The sequence below is a fragment of the Eretmochelys imbricata genome, chromosome 2, assembly GCF_965152235.1.
Source record: "Eretmochelys imbricata isolate rEreImb1 chromosome 2, rEreImb1.hap1, whole genome shotgun sequence".
NCBI lineage: Eukaryota > Metazoa > Chordata > Testudines > Cheloniidae > Eretmochelys > Eretmochelys imbricata.
Genome location: NC_135573.1, coordinates 113,757,438 through 113,778,087, shown reverse-complemented (window position 1 = coordinate 113,778,087; position 20,650 = coordinate 113,757,438). Strand labels below are relative to the sequence as shown.

Sequence of the window (20,650 nt, the reverse complement as noted above, 5' to 3'; positions counted from 1 at the left end):
GCTGTTGAAAGAAGTGGGTGGGGGTGGTCTCCCTCACTCTTCTTCTTCTGAAAGAAATATTCTCTATGCTCTTCCCCCTCCTGGTTGCTGGGAGGAGACTCTCCCATTTTCCTTGCATGTCCTTGCCCTGTGAGACAGTACTAACTCTGAATGCCCTCCTCCCCCCGAACGCACACACTATATTGCCCTACCATGCCCCGCTCCACTTCTCAGGTGGAGTCTGGGTCCAACAGCCAGCAGAGAAGTACCTGGTAGTGCAGCTCCAATTGAGTAATGGCTATGAAACTGAAAGAGAGGCAACGCTGAGAAAGAGTGGCAGCACAAATCTCCCCAGAGATTTAGCAAGTATGGTTGAGCTGAATCCCTTACTACTCCATGGAAGAGGAACCCTGCCCCCATTACAGAGCCAGTGTCCATTCTTTCAAACACGGATGACACCTGCCTACGCAGATATGTTTATCACTTTTTATTTCTCTGTATGCTTCAGATGCAAAGTGTATTATGCCTGTAACTACCGTATTACCAAACTCATTTACCATGACATCTGGAGAGAATTAGGCCTCGCTGGCAGTTGCGCAGTTTTACAAACACACGAGTTGAGCTCCCTGATGAACAAGAGCAGAGTAAAAAACAAAAGAAGCTGAATCAGGGTCTCTTTGCAGCTCCTACCTCTTCTTTCTTTTTTAAATATTATTTTTATTACAAAATATATTGTGGGTCAAATTCACCCTTGCTATAATGCCACTGACAGCACAGTTGTTACAGCCAGGGAGTACACTGGCTCTGAGTGGTTTGCTAGGAAGTAAGTACCACATATCACCTGTGGGCCTACTCTTCCTCCCACTGATGTAAGTTTCATTGGGATCTTGCTCAATGAGAAGAGAAGACTACTAGGTCCTTCATCATGTTGGAGATGCCTAGAGCCCCAGAATTCCTGCAAAAAATGTTTTTCCTACATTAGGGGTTTATTTCCAATTTAGATATGCAAACACACTCAGTACTGAATTTCCTGGTGGAAATATTTGTTTTTTAGGACCTTAATTATAACATTACAAAAGCAATAACAAACCCTTGTGTTTTGCTATTGTCTTCTGTATATAGTAAACCCAGATGACCTTCCTCATATTGTTAATTCCCTTTTAATTAGCTTTTTTCCCCATGCTGTGCTGTGCCAACAGATGATTAGTACATTAATCTCTGTGTGTTTTCAACTGCTCATTTATTCTTTTACAGAAGGAATTGAGTTATTAGTCCCAATTAAATCTGACGTTGCAGGGGCTTTTCTTGCCCTTGGTAAAATGCACATTTTTTCAGGAAATTAATAGGAAAACTTGAAGATGATACTATACAAAACAATGCACATATACAGTGGTAGCCCATAGTCCTGCCAGTTAAATACAGAATGATTCTATTCATATTGTATGTACTAATGAAATTTGCTTTTGCAAGCTCAGCATAATGAGACTACTTCTGAACAAACTAACAAGTATTGTACAGTATAGTGTGCTTACACCAGAAGTAATTCTAAAATATCTGTTAATAATATTAAATTGGGGTTGTTGTGAGCAGCAGCTACAGTTATTACTGTACTGTTTTATTACTGAGAGATAATACGAAAGGACTTAGGCTAGGAAAATCCAAAGCTATGCATTTGATATTCATCATGGATATTCAGTGGAAAGGAAAATTCTGAAAAATAGTAATGTCAAAAAAATCCTTTGTTCATATTGGACAACAAATTAGATGTGAGATTGCAATGTAACATCACAGCAGAAAAGGACAGTGGGTGGTTGGGCTGAAAATTTAGAGCCACCGCATTCTGCATCAGGCATTAGATACACCTGTGTTACTTTCTATGACAGTGGTGAAAGCATTTACAACTGGACTGGATAAAATATTTGAGAATACACCGCAGGGAATTTCTAGCTTTGTGTGCTGAAAGCACCTACAACGTTCTGGGGTGTTTGGATGTGGGATTTTGGTTTGGGCCCATCTCTGAAGTTTATTTTGTATGGTTTGAAACACAGAGAGCATCTTCTGAATGATGATTCACTCTTTTTAAAGTGGTGGAGAAAAATCAAATATTTGTTGCACATAGTATAGATTATTAGATGTGATAATAAGCACAAAGTGGGGCCACAGCTTGTGGAGACTGTAGCAAGCATTAGCCAGTCTATATCTTCCCTTCTTTCTTTTGTTAAGTGCCAGGAAGCAACAAACCAATAAGTAACAAAACACAATAGCTATTCTCAACCTGCAATCAATTTCTGCCAAATGAACAACTAATGCAGAAAATAGCTGCAGACATGTTTTATTAACTCTTTGAATAAACAATAGCTATAGCCCAGGTGCTTAATTAGCAGGGATGGGAACCCACCAGGCATTCCTTGTTGGGTGTTTGTTTCCCATTTTGATTTGCACAGCTGTAGGCAAAGCAACTGAGGAATACCTAAAGGCACACACCAGAATTCAGCAGCAGAGCTGAGGAGAGAATCCATGATTCTTGGCACACAGTTCCCCTGCTCTAACTACGGGACCCCACTCCTCTCCCAGAGCCAGGGATAGCACCCAGGTGTCCTGGCTCCCAGTCCCTCCTTGCTCTAACCCCCTAGACCTCACTCCCCTTCCAGAATGCTGCTTAGGTTACCTGCCTGACTGCCTCAAATTTGAGAGGTGTTGCAATGTCCTTCAAAGTAATGACATTTTGGGAGGCATAGCATGGCCACTGGGCCACACAAGGGAAACCGGGGCAGGATGGGAAGGGGATGGGGGCTGTGCAGGGGTCATTGAGGGTAGTATTGGGAAAGGGATGGGGTTGCATGGCATTCATGGGGGCAGGATGCGGAGGGGACAAGGGCTGCATTAACTATAGTGCTGGTCTCATAGAGCAGGGACCATCTTTCACTCCTCCCATTTAAAATACTCTCTAAATAGTTCCCATTGTCCATGCTATAACATCATGTGTTCAGTGGCAGATTTATGGGAATTGTCAGTCTGCATCAGACTGGGCTCCTTGTAGCCACGTCTCATGTTTCAGACACTCCCAAACTTTGTAAACATGGGAGTGAGCTCCCACAAACACCAAACCCTCTGCCCTTCCATGGAATAAACCACAAAACTCTTGTTTGATTTTGCAGCACAGGGGCAGAAAGCCCATGGCCTCGACCCCAGAGGGTGAATGAACCAAAAATGGAGCTGTTCTCATCCAGGCTTGTGGGTGCCATTTTCTCTCTAGACTTTTGTATTACTGAACGTACTGAGGCCAATGTGCCCATTCAGACAGAAAAAGACTGGAGTGGGCACTGCTGGGGGGAGTCTGTCTCCTTTCCAAGCCCTGATGGCAATAGAGAAACCTGATCTGAACCCACAAAGGATAAAGAGGGGGCTTTGTTCCAGCACAGATCATTCATCACATCCCCACTGAAAATTCCCCTCTGAGTAGATTCTCTAAGTCAACCAGCCAATGGCACAGCTGGAAATAGAGCCAAGGAGATCTGACAACCAGTGCGTCTCACTACTAGATCCCACTTCCCTCCCAGAGCCAGGAACAGAACCCAGGAGTCCTGAGTCCCAGCCTCCCCTGCTGCTCGAACCCAGTAGATCCCACCTGCACTCCCAGAGCTGGGGATAGAACCCAGGAGTCCTGACTTCCACTCTTCTTCACTGTAACCAATTAACCTTGCCTAACGCTTTGACAAAGTTGTTGTTGTTTGGGGAGAGAGTTAGGCACCTCCACGAATGCCTGGTAAATATGTGTTAAAGCTTTGCAAACAGGACTGTGAGTTCCCATGCATATTAAACACTTCAGATTTCTGCAGAGGAAACTAAACGTCCTGCTTGATTTTGCAATGTGGTTGCCATAAAGACTCAGCCTTGTCCCCAGGAGGATGGCTCACCAAGGGACGGGGAAGGAGCTGAGCTGGTGGAATTCTCCTCTCCACTATGTCCCATGTGACCCTCACTGCCCCCCAGAGGGCCTGGCTTTTACACATGGTTTTGGGGTTTGGTTCCCAACCTGCCCAGTAGCCTCAGTGGAGACCTTTTGACCTCTACCCAATTTGCCGTATTCAGTGAGAGGCTGCCACTAAAACCAAGAGGCAGTTGATGCTGCGGATGGGCTGGTCAAATGGTCCCAGTGGGCAGGAGCAGAGGTTTTCCAGAGGCTCAACTGCTCATTGTACAGTTGGAGAAACTGAGGCACAGAGATGTTAGCAGAGGCTAATGGCTATAGAGTAACAGGCTATGTTAATACTGTCAAGGCAAGTCTACACTTACAAAATTAAATCAACCTGAGTTACCTCAGTGTACAGATGCCACAGTAATTAAATTGCTTTTGCATGTCTACACTACACTCCTTGTGTCGGGGGTGCGCGTCCTCACTAGCAGTGCTTGCATAGATGCAGAGAGCAGTGCACCATGGGTAACTGTCCCCCTGTGCAACTCACCACCATCTAGCACAGGGTGTTTTGGGAAGGGTTTGCAGTGCCTCATGGGGGCAAACGAGCCACACAGGGGTGACTGGGAACATGGTTTCAATATCCATTGATGCAGTGTCTTGCACGCCATAATGTTTTGCGCCTTTAAAAAAACAAAAACAAAAAAGCCTGCAAACACACATGTCCACCATCTCTGTGAGAAGCATGTATCCTCCACAGCTCTGCACTTCTGTGATGAGCATTGTGACCACAACCTGTGTGTGCCTGATCCTACAGTATTTGCAGAGCCACCAGAGGAGCCGTGGGGAACATAACGATTCCTTGGAGACTAGGTTGCTGTGAAGCAATACAAGGTTGTTGTCGGCATTCATGGAGCAGCTGCCACCTTTATATAGCTGAGATTCTAGGGCTGTCTAGTTGTTGCAGGCATAAAACAGAGCAGCATTACAGCTGCTCTACTTTATGTTGGCTGGTAACCACTCCCAAGGGTGGGAAAACCCAGGCATGCCCATTTTCCCTGGTGATGCCCCTACACTGGTGGCTGGTAGGGCGGTGATAGAGGAGCTTCTATCCTGGCATTGCCTCATTGAAGGATTCTCCTAGGCAGGCTGCAAAGGGGGGTTCATAACCTACACATGTCATAGATAGGAGGGTAAAAACCTGCAACTCCTTCCTTGTTTTAAAGAAAGCAGCACATTCTCTGCCCTCTCCCTCTCCTATTCAAGGATTAGCTTGCAGTATCAGTAATTGGGGTGGGAGAGCCCTAAAATTTGGTGTTTTGCTTCAGGAGGCCATTTTGATGTATTTTGTTTTTCTTTTGCTGCTTCACTGGACATTAACTCAAATTTTTCCATGGTAATTTTTAATGACCTAGAGCTCTCCACACAACATTTCCTGTAATTAGGTGCCTTTCAGGCAGCTGCTACTTTGGGCCTTCATCTCTCTGTATTTCAGATGAGAGGAACATACATAACAACATACAGAAGTTGAGGTTAGAGTTGAAAACTATTGCCCCTGTGAATGAAAGATTTATTGACAGCGTGAGATGTAATCCCTGAAACCTGGGCTGGGAACAATGTTGCTCAAATGAGGTCACTTTTTAAACCTATGAGTCAACTGTTTTCACTGTAGACCAGCAGGTCTCAAACTGTGGGTCGGGACACCAAAGTGGGTCATGACCCCATTTCAATGGGATTGCCATGGCTGGCATTAGACTTGCTGGGGCTGAAGCTGAACCCTGAGCCCTACCGCCCGGGGCTGAAGCCAAAGCCCAAGGGCTTCAGCCCTGGGTGGCGGGGCTCAGGTTACAGGCCCCACAGCTGGGACTGAAGCCTTTGGGCTTCAGCTTTGCCCACCCTGCTCTTGCCCTGGGCAGTGGGGCTTGGGTTTTGGCGTCCCCCCCGACCCCCCAGGGTCCTGTAGTCATTTTCAGAAGGGGATCACAGTGCAGTGAAGTTTGAGAACCCCTGCTATAGACTAAGAAATCTAGTACCAAGAAATGTTACTATACCTTTAAAAAGAAAAAGAAAAAAAAAGCAGACTGTAGAAAAGAACTGTTCACTCTTGCTCTCAACTCGCTGATTTATCCCAACTTCCCCCAACCTCTTTCTTTGGCTTTTGATGAGTTTATTAATGCTTCTTTCTCCCTCCTGTTGCTGGCCAAGCATTTGACAATGATCTGATTCAAAGCACAATGAAGTCAATGGAAGGATTCTTGCTGACTTCAATAGGCTTCGGAACAGGCCTGAGGTGAGCCATTATTTGGCACCGCTAAAATGTATGTGGGATGGATATTCAGGCTGAGGATGAATATTCAACTAAAGTCAAAGGATACCTGTTACAATAGCTCAGAGGTGACTTAAACATCCATTCATTTTGGTCTTTGGTGCTGAGCAATGGCAGTGGACATCTTTGTGCCACTAAGATTTTAAAGAAAACAGTACCTCCAAACCCTCTTTGCTGGCTGCTATGGGCCAGTGGAAGTTCCTTTTGAAGTCACCAGGCCTCCAAAATTAGAGCTGGTTGGAAAAGGGAGATACATTCTGCAAAAAGTGTTTGAATTTTTTAAAGGACAATTTAATTTGAATTTGAGAGACATTTCAACTGGTGCTACTCAAAAATGTCTTAGCAGAGGCAGCAATGGCAGGCTAGTTACAGAAGGGATGGGAGGAGTAAGTAGAATGAAATGGAGGTAGAGTGGAAAGACACAGTTAACAAACGAGGAGGAATTTTTCAGAGTGACTCTGCAGGCAAGGAGAACAGTAGCACCAACTCTAAGCATTCAAAAATCATGAATTGCACCCTCAGAAACAATCAATCAGATTGAAAAATAATAAATACTGTATTGAGTTCTTTTTGTTTGCTTTCTGGTTTTTGAACCTTTAGAGTTCATGTTTTCGAGCCTTTCTCCACAATTACGTATGTCTTCGCTGCAGAGTTTTAACTAGGATTTTACTTGGGTGTTGCCCCAACCCCCCATCCTGTCACACACACAAGCCTCTCACCCAAGTTAAGTGGTCCTTTCAACCCAAACTAGCTGACCCAGATGGAGGTCTAGACTAGAGCTCGGGAGTATCTTTCACTCAGGCTGGTGACCTGCTCACTTTGCATTGAGGATGCATGCTAAATCTCTTGTGTGCTGACAGTCCTCCAGTACTTTCCCACAATTTCCTCCAGAAGAACAAACAATTTCTCCCACAACTCACTGGGAAAGAAGCATAGAGTGGTTCAGTTGGCTGCCCCACAAAGAACCCTGGGCTGTGCCCCAAGCAGTCCTAGCAACACACACAGGGAAGAGCCCCACCAGTGAGCACTCAGTAACTTAGGTATGGCTCTGGATTGTGGCAGCTCACAGGCTGGGCTAGCCCAGGTACTCAGATCCAGATGCCTATTACCCAGGCTAACTCATTGTGCAGTAAAGACATATCCTCTGAGAGCTAGAAACTTCCCTTTTTAAAAAAAGTGAAAGCCGAGATTTTCACAGAATTGAATCCACAACCTGGTGGGGTGTTAAGGAAAACACCAAATATCGCAAGTCTTGAGATAAAAATCTTAAGAGATAGCAACACTGTTTAATAATACTTTAGCACTTCACATCTGCAATCTGCTGTATGGATGTTAACTAGGTAATTAATTCAAGTATCATAGAATCATAGACTATCAGGGTTGGAAGGGCCATGATTCACCTAGTCCAAACCCCTGCTCAAAGCAGGACCAATCCCCGACTAAATCAGTACAATTCATTTGGCTCTCATAGGGTCCGACAAATCTGTCAGTTGCTAGCTAGTCAATTCTTTTAGCACCTAAAGCTATTGACTAACTCAGAGGGCAATCATGTTTAGTCATATAACCCCATTTCAGCTAGAGATGGGCATGAACTTGAACCTTCCATGTAATGTAGTAATATGTACATTTAGGGTGAAATTCTGCCCTTGCTCTGATTCCATGCAACTACCTGATTTCAACATTAATGCATGAGGACTGAGGGAGGACAGAATCTGGGCCATAGTGTTCTAAATAAAGTTCTGATTTTTTAGTACTGGAAATGCCTGGTACACCAAGAGTTCTCAGTCTTTTACTTTCTGAGCTCTTCCCCCCACTCCAATGCTATAAAAACTCCACAGACCAGCTATGCCACAGCAACTGTTTTTCTGCATATAAAAGCCAGGGCCAGCATTAATGGGTAGCAAGCAGTGCAACTGCCCAGGGCACTGCAAAGCTAAGTTGCTCAGTCTTTGGCTTCAGCTCTGAGTGGTGGGGCTTAGGGTCCTGGGCTGCAGTTCTGTGCTGCAGGGCTTTGGCTCTCTGTCCTGGGCCCTAGTGAGTCTAATGCCGGCCAAACCTGGTCATGGCCCCCAGACCTCTGGTTGAGAACCGCCGTGGTAGACTACACTAGTACCAAGAGTCCTTAACAGGAAGATGTGTGTGTGCCAGCCAGGAGAGTGGGGAAATAAAGCATATATTGTTAGCAGAATACTGCAAGGTCTCTGTCTTTCCTTACAAAGAAAAAGTACAGGTTTGGTGTTCTCTATATCACCCTGCAGAAATATAAGGGCTATGCAGAAAAACTGTGCCACCTTCCCAATGTGCCATGTCCTGAGGTTTTGTCGAAGATGAATGGATCTGTTCCCAGACAACTGGCATATAGAGAAAATATTATTTTCTAGCACTGGGAATTCTAATCCCCATTTTTGCAAATGAAGGATGAGGCTGTGGCTGTAAGCCAGTGCCCAGCTGGAAGGTGAAAGTGAGGAGGGGCTGCTGTTACTCACTGGCAGACACTTTCAGAGGCTTTGGACCTGAGGCAGATATCATGGCTTCATTAGCGCTGCAGGATCCTAGGTTTCATTACCTCTCGTTACTAGTGTGCAGCATGCACGCTCCCCATCTATGCTGACCACCACAATAAAGCAGGCTATGCCCTTCTTTCAACCGTTTCTCTCTGGGAAATCTAGTACCAATGTCCATACTAAACTCCCTCATTCCTTGCATGCCAAGAATGCAAAGACAGGGATTGTGTCTCGGACCCTGTTCAGGGGCCCCCAGGGCAAAAAGCTCATTTCAGTTCTTCTCCCTCCACCCTCCCACACATGTGAACACAATCTAACCCTAAATAAACAGATCTTTAATCTGATCTCATTTTAATACAAAGGGATAACAAGTGGTAGAAAGAAATATGAGAGACTCCATGTCAGAGAGGAGTCCAGTAACACCTTAAAGACTAACAGATTTATTTGGGCATAAGCTTTCGTGGGTAAAAACCCCACTTTTTCAGATGCATGGAGTGAAAGATACAGATACATAAATATACTGAAAAAAGAAAAGGAGGACTTGTGGCACCTTAGAGACTAACCAATTTATTTGAGCATGAGCTTTCGTGAGCTACAGCTCACTTCTTCGGATGCTGTAGCTCATGAAAGCTTATGCTCAAATAAATTGGTTAGTCTCTAAGGTGCCACAAGTACTCTTTTCTTTTTGCGAATACAGACGAACACGGCTGCTACTCTGAAACCTATAAATATACTGGCACATGAAGAGAAGGGAGCTCCTTACAAGTGGAGAACCAATGTTGACAAGGCCAATTCAGTCAGGGTGGATGTGGTCCACTCCCAATAACAGATGAGGAGGTGTCAACACCAAGAGAGAAAATTGCTTTTGTAGTGAGCCAGCCACTCCCAGTCCCTGTTCAAGCCCAAATTAATGATGTTAGGTTTGCAAATGATTTGTAGCTCTGCAGTTTTTCTTTGAAGTCTGTTTTGAAGTTTTTTTGTTGAAGGACGGCTACTTTTAAATATGTTATTAAGTGTCCAGGGAGATTGAAGTGTTCTCCTACTGGCTTTTGTATGTTACCTTTCCTGATGTCTGATTTGTGTCCATTTATTCTTTTGCGCAGAGACTGTCCGGTTTGGCCAATGTACATGGCAGAGGGGCATTGCTGGCACGTGATGGTATATATCACATTAGTAGATGTGTAGGTGGATGCACCCCGATGGTGTGGCTGATGTGGTTGGGTCCTCTGATGGTGTCACTAGAGTAGATATGGGGACAGAGTAGGCAACAGGGTTTGCTACAGGGATTGGAATCACCAAGTGAGTTTGGAAGGAAACAAAAACTCCAGAAAACATCATTCAGCTCCACCTGTATCTAAAAAGGGAAAGTTCCTGGGTTTTGGAAGGAAAAAAATGAAACCCTGCTGAACTCAGAGGTCATTTGATGCATTTCAAATCCTGTTTACTTTCTGTGTATTCAACAGTGCTCTTTTCTGAGAGCTTAATTTCTGCAGTGTGACTGGGCTTCATAAAATCTCTTTAATCGAACACAGAATGCTCCATGCAATCAGATCCAATGCAGTGCTATTTTACTTGATTTAAATGTGAAAGTTAAATCTCAGTCTAGACAGGCCTTTGTAAAGCCCCTGTGAATCTTACACCAGCATCTCTGAGTATGGTTCTCATTTTCCAGACAAGCCCAGGGGATCTGCATCCCCCAATAAAATTCCTGTCTGCACTAAATTGCTTTTTAGTAGTGATTTATACTTCAATAAAACTACATCACCAGAGGAAAATATCTTTAATTGTATAACTGACATGACTTATGCAGGGCATATTTTCTGTGATTATTTATACAGGGTTACAGGTGTCTGAGAAGAGGGTTGTAGGCCTCTGACTTTCATTTGCGATGGGGCTAGTAAAAGAGGAGGAAATCAACGTAAATAAACACAACTGTTATGGCATCTAAAGTGGAGCTTGATTATAAGCTTCTTTGAAAAATGGAGGTGAGGCTGTACTGGAACACCAGATCTGACCCCTGGTTCCTCTGGAATTTGAGTGAGCCCAGATCTGATCTTTGCAACTTTGGGCTTCTCTTTCTAATGAGCCAAACTGAAACACAACCCAAACGTGGATATTTGGTTTCCCGCTTGGTTCTAGAGCTTTGCTCAGTTACTATTCCTGTTCAAGGGAAGACTGGGTATAGACAATGGTGCTGCAGGAGACAAAAAGCAGTAGAAGAAGGCACACATAATAAGAAGTGGTGAGGAAGTCCTACTTAATTTTTGCTATTAAATAAAGGACTTTCTGTCTGTATGAAGCTAGCACAAATCAACAACTCTGAAATTGCAGCACATCTCTCTTCTAAAGTGATATGTGCATTGGTAGAGACAACATAAGAGAGTCACTCCCTGATCCATTTAGTAGAAGTGAGCTGACATTCTGCCAGATGTCAATCTGGATTCTGGGTACAGTGTATTTGAACTGTATGGACTTGATTTTGATCTTACTCATGTCAGTGTAATCCAGGAGTAACTCCACCGAACTCAATGGGCCAGATCTTTGGATGCAACTGAGCTATGCTCCACAAAGGACCTGAGCCGATGTGATGTCCATTATTTTGGCCTTCTCCCGAATCTGGAGGCATCCATGGGCTGTTTTGGACCATAGAATAGTTAGAGCAACCTCAAGGGTTATTGTGTGAATGAGGATCACTATGTGGTCTAGCCATACCCTTTCCTGCCCCTGACACTGACTCTACATGAACTGAGGATTCTCTCATGTCAAGATAATCCCTAGCTATGAATGAATGGGATCTGGCCTAAACAATTTACATATGTGAGAACAGAATCAGGCCTAATGCCTTTAATGGACACACCACTATAAATTATACCACTAGATAAGAACATTTTTCCTCCCAGATTTGCAGCTAGTTATCCAAATATGAAACAATTAAATTTTGTCTGAATCTGAATTATCTGAAAGGTGGCCTAGTTCTATCACTTGGATGAGTCTGATAGTGAATGAGATGACGCCTGATTTAGTAAAATGGTCTGGTTTGGACAAATGTTACATAATTATGACATTTGGCCTTGATTATATGCTGCTTATTCAGATTATTATTTTATTCTATTTTATCATATTCTTATCCCATAGAAGTTAGTAGGAGTTTTACTTAAGGCAGGAGTGTGGGACTGTAATTTAATCAATGACTCCATTTCCAAACACTTGTAAACCAGAACACATAAGAAAAGAAGACTTCAGAATACTGAGAAATGGGTGGTATTTTCTGGCTGGGGAAGCAGTAATGACTTATTTAAGGAAGCACATGTAGCATAGGAGTGTCAGCTAATTTACTTGAGGGTTATGCACTTCATTCCTTATGTAGGCCAGACTAGCAGGTGGTGAGAGGGGAGGAATGCAGTCTTTATCCCTGACCCCAAATGCCCTGCCCTCATAGAGCACCTTCCATCTGAGGATTTCCAAGTGCTTTACAGCCCTGAGAGAATTCCCCCTCCCCCCAGCCAATGAGAGACAAAGGAAAATAAGATCCATTGAAGTGAGTTTCTGCTGCCTCAATCCCCTCCTCTGTCCCCACCCCCATCCCAGGCTTGCACCCTCCATGCTGCCTTTTACTCCCCCACATCCCAGGCTGCTGTTTAATATTTTCTGTTCTCCCTCCCCAAACCTTGATGCCTTTCTAGGTCATCTTTCCCCAGTTGTAGAACTTGTGATGGATCTGCAAAGCAGGGGTATACAGCTCCCTCCCCCCTGCACTTCCCTTTCCCTGGCCAAGTGAGGGAAAAGGCTCTTTAACCAGGAAGTGGCTGGCCTCTGTTTGGGAGTGGTGGCTGCCTGGCAGCAAAGAGCTGCAAGTGTAAGGGGACTGTTGCCCCCTTACTAACATTCAGTGGGGTGTTTTGGTTGGCTCGCTGCCAGTACTAAAAAGGAAAGGGTCTATGGGAAATCAAGACCCTGAGACTGACAGTCCCCAGGAACAACGGAGAGAGGCCAATGCTCCAGGTCAGCCTGAATGACAGGGCGAGAAGGCTAATCAGGGAGTCAGGAGGCCAGGGAGGTCCTGTCCTCCACGTGCCCTGGATTTGCCTGGGACAGACCGAGTGGGGCCGAGCTAAGGAGAAAGCAGGGGCCCAAGCTAAGCTGGGGAGCAGAGCTGTTCCAGATCCAGAGGGACCAGAAAAGCAGCCCAGAGAGAGCAGACCCTGTCCTGGGAGCAGAGCTGTAGCAACCAGAGGGGCCAAAGAAGCAGCCCTGGGAGCTGGAGGCAGAGAGGCAGAGCAGCAGTGCAGAGACAGAGTGGTGGAGCTGGGGCTGGAGCAGTCCGGAGCTGGGTGCGGTGAGCAGCTGGGGACAGTGAGGGGGACCCTGGGCAGCGGGCCCAGCACAGGGAGACGCCTCAGCCAAGAGTCTCTGCAGGCCAGGCTTGGATCGTAACCCCGACAGCGCGGGGGTGACACTGGGAAGAAGGGTCCTACCACTGAGAGCTTGTGGTCACCACCAGAGCAAGTGTCCAACCCACAGCATCCCTGCAGCAAAGCCAGGGCCTGAGAAGAAGGCCTGGGACTTACAAGGAACAGACTGTGAACTGCCCTAGCATTCCAGAGATGCTGTTTGTGATGTTCCCTGCCACAGAGCGGGTTGATGTGTTTCCTTTAACCTTTCCCATTTTTCCTTATTCTTGTTAAAATTAATTGTTGATTAAATAACTTGCATTTGCTTTAAATTGTATGTAATGGTCAGTGGGTCAGAGAAGTGCCCAGTGCAGAGAGAGTACTCCGGAGTGGGGACACCCTAGCCCCTGTCCTAGATGACCACAGCAGGGCTGGGAGTCTTGTTGGGGTTACGAGGACTCTGCCAGACAGGAGAGTGGAAGGGGAGTCCTCAAGGGCAGGGAGGCCACTGGGTAAAGGAAGTGGGAGCGAGGACTCAGATCCTTTCGCTAGCCCACTTCAGCGGGGTAGTGCAGAAGCCAGGAAAGTTCCCCACAATAGCAGGACTATTCCCCCACTTACACAAGGAAGCTGAAACAGTGGCCAGGAGGCAAGCAGGGAGCTGGAGAGAAGCTGGAGGCAGGAATGGATGCAGAGCTGTGTATGGAACAGACTGTGACTGTCGGACACTACAGCTGGTTGTAGGTCTGCATGTGAAACTTCTGGGGTGGGCAGTGAGCCAGTGCAGAGGGGCCCCAATGACAGACACTAACTGAATCTGTCCTGGAAACCTGCAAGCATGTATATGCATAGAATAGAGACTGGAGAGGACACCTCAGGCACTAAGCCTGAAGAGCCCTGATTTTTTGATTGGACTGCCCCCAGGGGCCCACACAGGAACCACCATTGCTCACTTTGAATTGTAACTATTCAAGTCTCTGTACCTAGAGTATTTGCAAACTTTCCCCTTTCTTGCCAGTCCTAGTAAAAGAGCCTTTCACATAGCCATGTGCCTGAGTGGTCATTGGGACCCACCAGGGTTAGCACTTACAAAGTATAGCTGCCGAAGCACCTACACTGCTTACCTATGAGTTGCCGTGCATTTGGCATGCTACTGGTCCCCTAGGGGTTTCGGGGATGGCGAGGCAAAGGTAAATGATTTTTTCCTGATCCAGGCAAAGTTTGGAGGGAATCACAGTGCAAACCTCCAGCCTCACTCCTACTCAGCCAGTATAACCCGTGCTATTCCAGTCCTGAATCCCACATCCCCCCACATGCACACACAGCTCTGTCAAAGCACCTCTGTCTTGACCTGCAGTTTCATTTGCTGACTCACTGCAGCTAATGGGATTGAAGTATGGAAATGAGCTAACGGAAGGGTGTGGAGAGTCACCTCTGATGTCGCAATGCTACCACTCAGGCAACAGCAGGGTGCTCCAAATGAGCACTGTGTGTAAATCAGGCTTTTCCAAGATTCCAGTTGTCGCCAAAATCAACTAGGTTTCTTCCCATTGATGCCTAGAACAATTTCCTGAAATCTTGGAATTGATTGGATGCATTCTTCAAAAGTTATGTTACAGACAGAAAATGCCAATTATCAAATCATACTTAAATTAGCTGTTACAAGCTTATTGACCCACTTACCAGAACAATGTGTTTTATTGTTTTATATGCATGAGGAAATCTTGGTAACGTGTTCACTAAGGAGATAGCTACAATAATGGCTTACAGTTCTGGGCAGTATTCAAGGCAAAACAGAACTACTGATTCTCAACAGCCCTAAACCTAAGTATGACTGGTTGCGATAAACCCTAACAATGAGCAGTCAGAATTCTAAATGAGGTGGGTGTTTGGTTTGCATTGTTTAAGAGGACAAAGTATTTCCTTGCTGAGCTTAATTTTAAAAAAAAATGCTTAACTTGAATTAAAATGAATTTTAACTTCATTGAAAATGAAACTTACCATTATCCAATGTTTCTGACGTTCCACCTACAGCATGTTAATCCTAGGAACACAGGGGCTCTGTGTCTTGAAGATAACAATCTCTATGGGAAATCCAGCATTTTGGTATATTGGCTAATTTTTGTCCTTTCTATTGTAGGTCTTCTTTTCACTTCCAGGATTTCCTTGTTCCAAATATTTCTAAATGGACACGAGCACTTTGTCACTCTGAAACAAAAGGTTATTAAAACACAGTGTTGCAGATGATCAAAGAGGGAAAAATCTCTTCTCCATGACGTTACCAACCTGCCAATTTGAGCTGTACTGGGATTGCCCACAAAACTGCTACTGATGCAGGGGAATAAATTCAAATGGATCTCACTTCTGTCTGAGGTATGAGTTTTAATAACACTGCCAGTGCTCACATGCTTTATGTTTTTTTCTCAACTAGCAGCACATAGTTCCTTATAGGCATGTCGAAGGGCAAGGCTGTTTTGCAGGAGGCTAATTTACCCATGCAAATCTGAAAAGCCTTGGTATTTTATCCCTTAGTTTACTCGGTGGGGTTTTATTATTATATTCACACGTGGCCAATAGAAAGTTTTCTTTAACCAAAGAAACATTCCAGAAGCTATTTTCAGCCCAAACGTTATAATTTTATGTTAGTTCTTGAGAACTCACAAGTGTAATTAGCTAGAAAATGACTGCGAACCAAAGTGAAACCAACAACTCTGTTTTCATTGCACAAGCTGAGAGAAATACATAGGGTAAAGAGCACAAATAGTGAAAAGTAAACTGGATTTGACAAATTATTTCAGTTTTAATAGCTAAGATGATATTTGTAACATATTATTTATTAGCATTGTATTGCAGTAGAACCTAAAGCAAGGACCTGACTGGCACTGTACAAACCATATAAATATAAGGTTTCAGAGTGGAAGCCGTGCTTAGTCTGTACCAGCAATACCAACAAGGAGTCCCTTGTGGCATCTTACAGACTAACAAATTTATTTGGGCATAACCTTTCATTGGCTAAAACTCACTTCATCAAATGCATGGAGTGGAACATACAGTAGGGAGGTATAAATACACAGTATCTGAAAAGATGGGAGTTGTCTTACCAAGTGGGGGGTCAGTGCTAACGAGCCAATTCAATTAAGGGATTCTCTCTGCACTGAAGAGTTTATAAGCTAACTTTTGAGCTGATTGTCAAGATGTCTTGCAGTGGCTCAAGAGCATGAGTACCAGCCTCCGAGCAGACTGTTAAGAACTAGGGTATACACCCCAAATTGGCTGAGAGTTCTCTACTTGGATTTCATCAACCAATTACTGTATCAAACATAACATGGAGTCTCAGACAGTCCCTTTGGGTACTCCAGTCTGTTTTGCCAACCAGGTGAGTATAACTGCGTGACCGATGATTCCTTACACCAAGGATCATAGTAATATTCAGGTCAGTCCCAAAGCACCAGTCGTTTACCCCAGGTCAGTTGCACATTAAATCTCACACCAAAGACAATGCTTGTAGCCAATTCTATAATAAACCATCTAAAGATTTATGGTACAGGAAAAGAAAACAAAGGAGTTATTTACAAGGTTAAAGCAAATGAACCTAAACACACAAATGAGTTATAATCTTATGTTTCAAAAGGTAATAGAAATAGGGTGACCAACTGTCCCATTTTTATCAGGACAGTCCTGTTTTTTGGGACTTTTACTTATATAGGTGCCTATTACCCCCCACCCTCTGTCCCTTTTTTTCACAGTTGCTATCTGGTCACCCTAAATAGAAGCTTCTTTAATAAGCAAGCTCTATATGTCCTTTAGGGCTAACCCAGGCTAAGCACTGCGGTTCTCTTGCTTATTCCTAGAAAACCTTGCCCCTCAGAATCCAAGCATAGAGATACAGTTCCTTTGTATTAGGGGTTTTTATTCCCTTCCCCCAAGCCCCTTATGCTCTAAGCTGCAAACTCTGCTGAGGAGAGGAATTTCACTTGTATGACTCATCTCCATTGGGGAAGGAAGAATAAACAACTAAGGCTTTTGTCCTCTTTAATGCTCCACACTAGTCTGTCTGGTGTCCACGGGTCATCCCTATTGGGCAGGATATACACCTTCAGATGCAGACCAGTATTTCACACAAGGTAATGTCTCTCTCCTGTCTGGTGATTTACACGGTTACAGAGGTTTACAATACAAATGCTCAAATATTATTTATAACATGGGATGCAGATGTTAAAATTGAGATTAATGGAAGCACCAATTTACAAGCATCCAATAAAGTCCAAACACAAAACACATTCTTGAAATTCTAATACCTCTTTTAATAATACCAACACACAGGTGAGCTAGATTGATTCCAGCTATGTATTTGTCAGTATTCAACTGAGGCATGGGGGCATGACCTGGCATCTGGTATGCCAGCATCACACTGACAACATCCCTTTAGTAGGTTGGGGTTTTTTTAAGCTTTGTTTGGGTCTTCAGCAACCCAAACATAACATTGCTGAGGTCCCATTGTTACCCATTTGTGTATGCATGGAATTTAACTTCCATTAATTAAGGTATTTTGAGAGCTGTGATGTGATATATAGATCCTTGTCTAGAGGGTGGCAGGGAGAGGGTTAACATTCACTCCCTGAGTGGGAGGTGGGGAGCAGACTTCAGTTGCAAGCTATCATACAGGGATTGTCAGGAAACCTGTCTGGGACTGGGACCAGGAATGGACGGTGCATTAGGTAATTCCCCCAGCGTGGTACAAGAAGGATGGGCTGGTAGATATTTAGGTTAGCTTGAATTTGGGCCAGTTCCTCTTTACAGAAAGGTGGAAATTGTGGCTGAAAAAAAAGCCCTTGATTATCAGATGCAAACTTTGGTTGCACAGAGCTGACCTTTGTTACTCTATCCGTTAGAAATCAGTCTGGAGGAAGCCTTTGAACTCCTAATTTAATACTCAGACTGTGAGCAGGCCTAAAGTACATTTGATTTGAGTGGACCTTGAAAATTCCAGTAACACTTGTACCCTGGAGTTAGTCCAGTTCCACAAATGACTGTGATTCACTTGGCCTGTTATGAGGACCTAAAAAGTGTTGTAGTGTCCCTTTAATTTCTACATGCCTACTGTCTCCCATATTTATAACATGCACAGAATTCAGGATGCACATTTTGACCCCTTGAATTTTCAAGAATACTCTTATGTCTTAGGCAATATTTATGCAGAACAAGACGATCGCAAAAGAGGGAGAAATGACGAATTTCCAAGATCTGTAGTTGCAGTAATTCAGAGAAATACTTAAAAACCCTAAACTTACAACAAATGTATTGGGTAATATGTAGGGTCTTTCAGCCAGCAGCCAAACCACTAGTAAAAGTCATGCACACTGCAGTCTGATTTCTCTTTTCCCAGCAAATGAGGAAAACTGATGGCTTGGCGAGGGCTTCTTCTGTCTGTCTGGATGTAAAGCAGTTCCACAGAAGTAGCAGTTCTTATGGAAGAAAAAGTTCCTTTTTTTGTGGGCAACAGCCAACTTTTCACTTTCTTTTGACTTTGGCTTCCAAAGAGAGAAGATCTGCTGACTGAGCACAATTCCTTAGCCCTATTCCAAATTATAATGTGTTAAAATCACTGTATATCACACAGAGACAATCTCTTAAATACTGTGATTTCATTACATACTTTAAACAGTAAGCTGTCTTCTGGGATGTACAGAAGTATCTACTCTTTGGACCTCATCCGTATACTTTACGTAAGTATTCATCCAATACCAAATACAAACAATAAGGCCTGATCCTGCAAAGCTGTTTCACTTGGAGATGTGTTACCTCATGGCAGAATCATGGCCACTGACCTTAACCAGCTCATTCTTCTATCTGTTTCCCATTCCTCTACATTTCCCATTCTCCCTTCTAGCCCCACTCCCTCCTCCTGGGTAAAATCAGAGCATGCTAGTAACATGCGACCCTACCACACTGAGTGGAGAAGAGGCGTATCATCTCATTCACGCCTCCTCCTCCCTCAGCAGCAGGGCGACATCTCTTCTGTGGTAAACTTTCCCCTAAGGGAAGGAGTTTGTCTCTCTTGTCTTGCCCAGGAGCTCATGCTTTGCTCAGTATTCGTTGTTCTGTCTGAGCAAGTTTTGTACAGGGCTTGTCTACATGGGGAAACTTATGGTATATCTGTATTGCTATAGTTATACTGGTATAACTCCCCATGGGGACACTTATTCCAGTTCTGTTTTCCAGTGTAGCTTTTTTTTCTGGTGTAGCTTCTTGTCCACAAGTGGTGTTGTACTGGTCTAACTACACAAGTACAGTTATTCAGGTAAACCTCACCGTGTAGACAAACCCTACTGCAGGCAGAACACATGAAACACTGGTCAAAGAAGTGCTCCCTATTGATACAGGCAAAGAGTGCTACTTGGTGTGAATGTACGTTGACCTAACTGGTACGTGCACCACTCAAGAGTGGCCAGATGGTGGAGGAAACTAAAGAGAAAGTGACTATAGTGGTGGGGAGGAAGGGAGAACACTGGGGTCAGCTTCCCTTACAACAAAAGAAAGAAGGGTGGCCTTTTGCTTAAGGTACAGTAATAGGAGTCTAAGGGTATGTCTACACTACGGAATAAGGTCGAATTTATAGAAGTCGGTTTTTTAGAAATCGGTTTTATATATTCGAGTGTGTGTGTGTGTCCACAGAAAATGCTCTAAGTGCATTAAGTGCATTAACTCGGCGGAGTGCTTCCACAGTACCGAGGCAAGCGTCGACTTCCGGAGCGTTGCACTGTGGGTAGCTATCCCACAGTTCCCGCAGTCTCCGCTGCCCATTGGGATTCTGGGTTGAGATCCCAATGCCTGATGGGGCTAAAACATTGTTGCGGGTGGTTCTGGGTACATATCGTCAGGCCCCCGTTCCCTCCCTCCCTCCGTGAAAGCAAGGGCAGACAATCGTTTCGCGCCTTTTTTCCTGAGTTACCTGTGCAGACGCCATACCACGGCAAGCATGGAGCCCGCTCAGGTAACTGTCACCGTATGTCTCCTGGGTGCTGGCAGACATGGTACTGCATTGCTACACAGCAGCATCAACCCCTTGCCTTGTGGCAGCAGACGGTACAGTATGACTGGTAGCCGTCATCTTCATGTCCGAGGTGCTCCTGGCCACATCGGCCAGGAGCACCTGGGCAGACATGGGCGCAGGGACTAAATTTGGAGTGACTTGACCAGGTCATTCTCTTTAGTCCTGCAGTCAGTCCTATTGAACCGTCTTATGGGGAGCAGGCAGGCGATACGGATTGCTAGCAGTCCTATTGCATCATCTTCTGCCAGGCAGCCATGAGATGTGGATGGCATGTAGTCCTTCTGCACCATCTGCTGCCAGCCAAAGATGTAAAAGATAGATGGAGTGGATCAAAACAAGAAATAGACCAAATTTGTTTTGTACTCATTTGCACCCCCCCTCCTCCCCCCGTCTAGGGGACTCATTCCTCTAGGTCACACTGCAGTCACTCACAGAGAAGGTGCAGCAAGGTAAATCTAGCCATGTTATCAATCAAAGGCC

General features: G+C 44.6%; 1 protein-coding gene across 1 annotated transcript in view; it reads right to left on the bottom strand.

The window, feature by feature from the left end:
* Nucleotides 1-15,225, bottom strand: part of NEDD9 (neural precursor cell expressed, developmentally down-regulated 9) — a 99,914-nt gene extending 84,689 nt beyond the window's left edge. Inside the window, exon 1 of the mRNA XM_077809115.1 lies at nt 15,118-15,225. Coding sequence (XP_077665241.1) covers nt 15,118-15,120 — 3 coding nt within the window. The 5' untranslated portion in view covers nt 15,121-15,225. The remainder of the gene's footprint in view (nt 1-15,117) is intronic.
* Between the last annotated feature and the right edge of the window lie 5,425 nt (nt 15,226-20,650).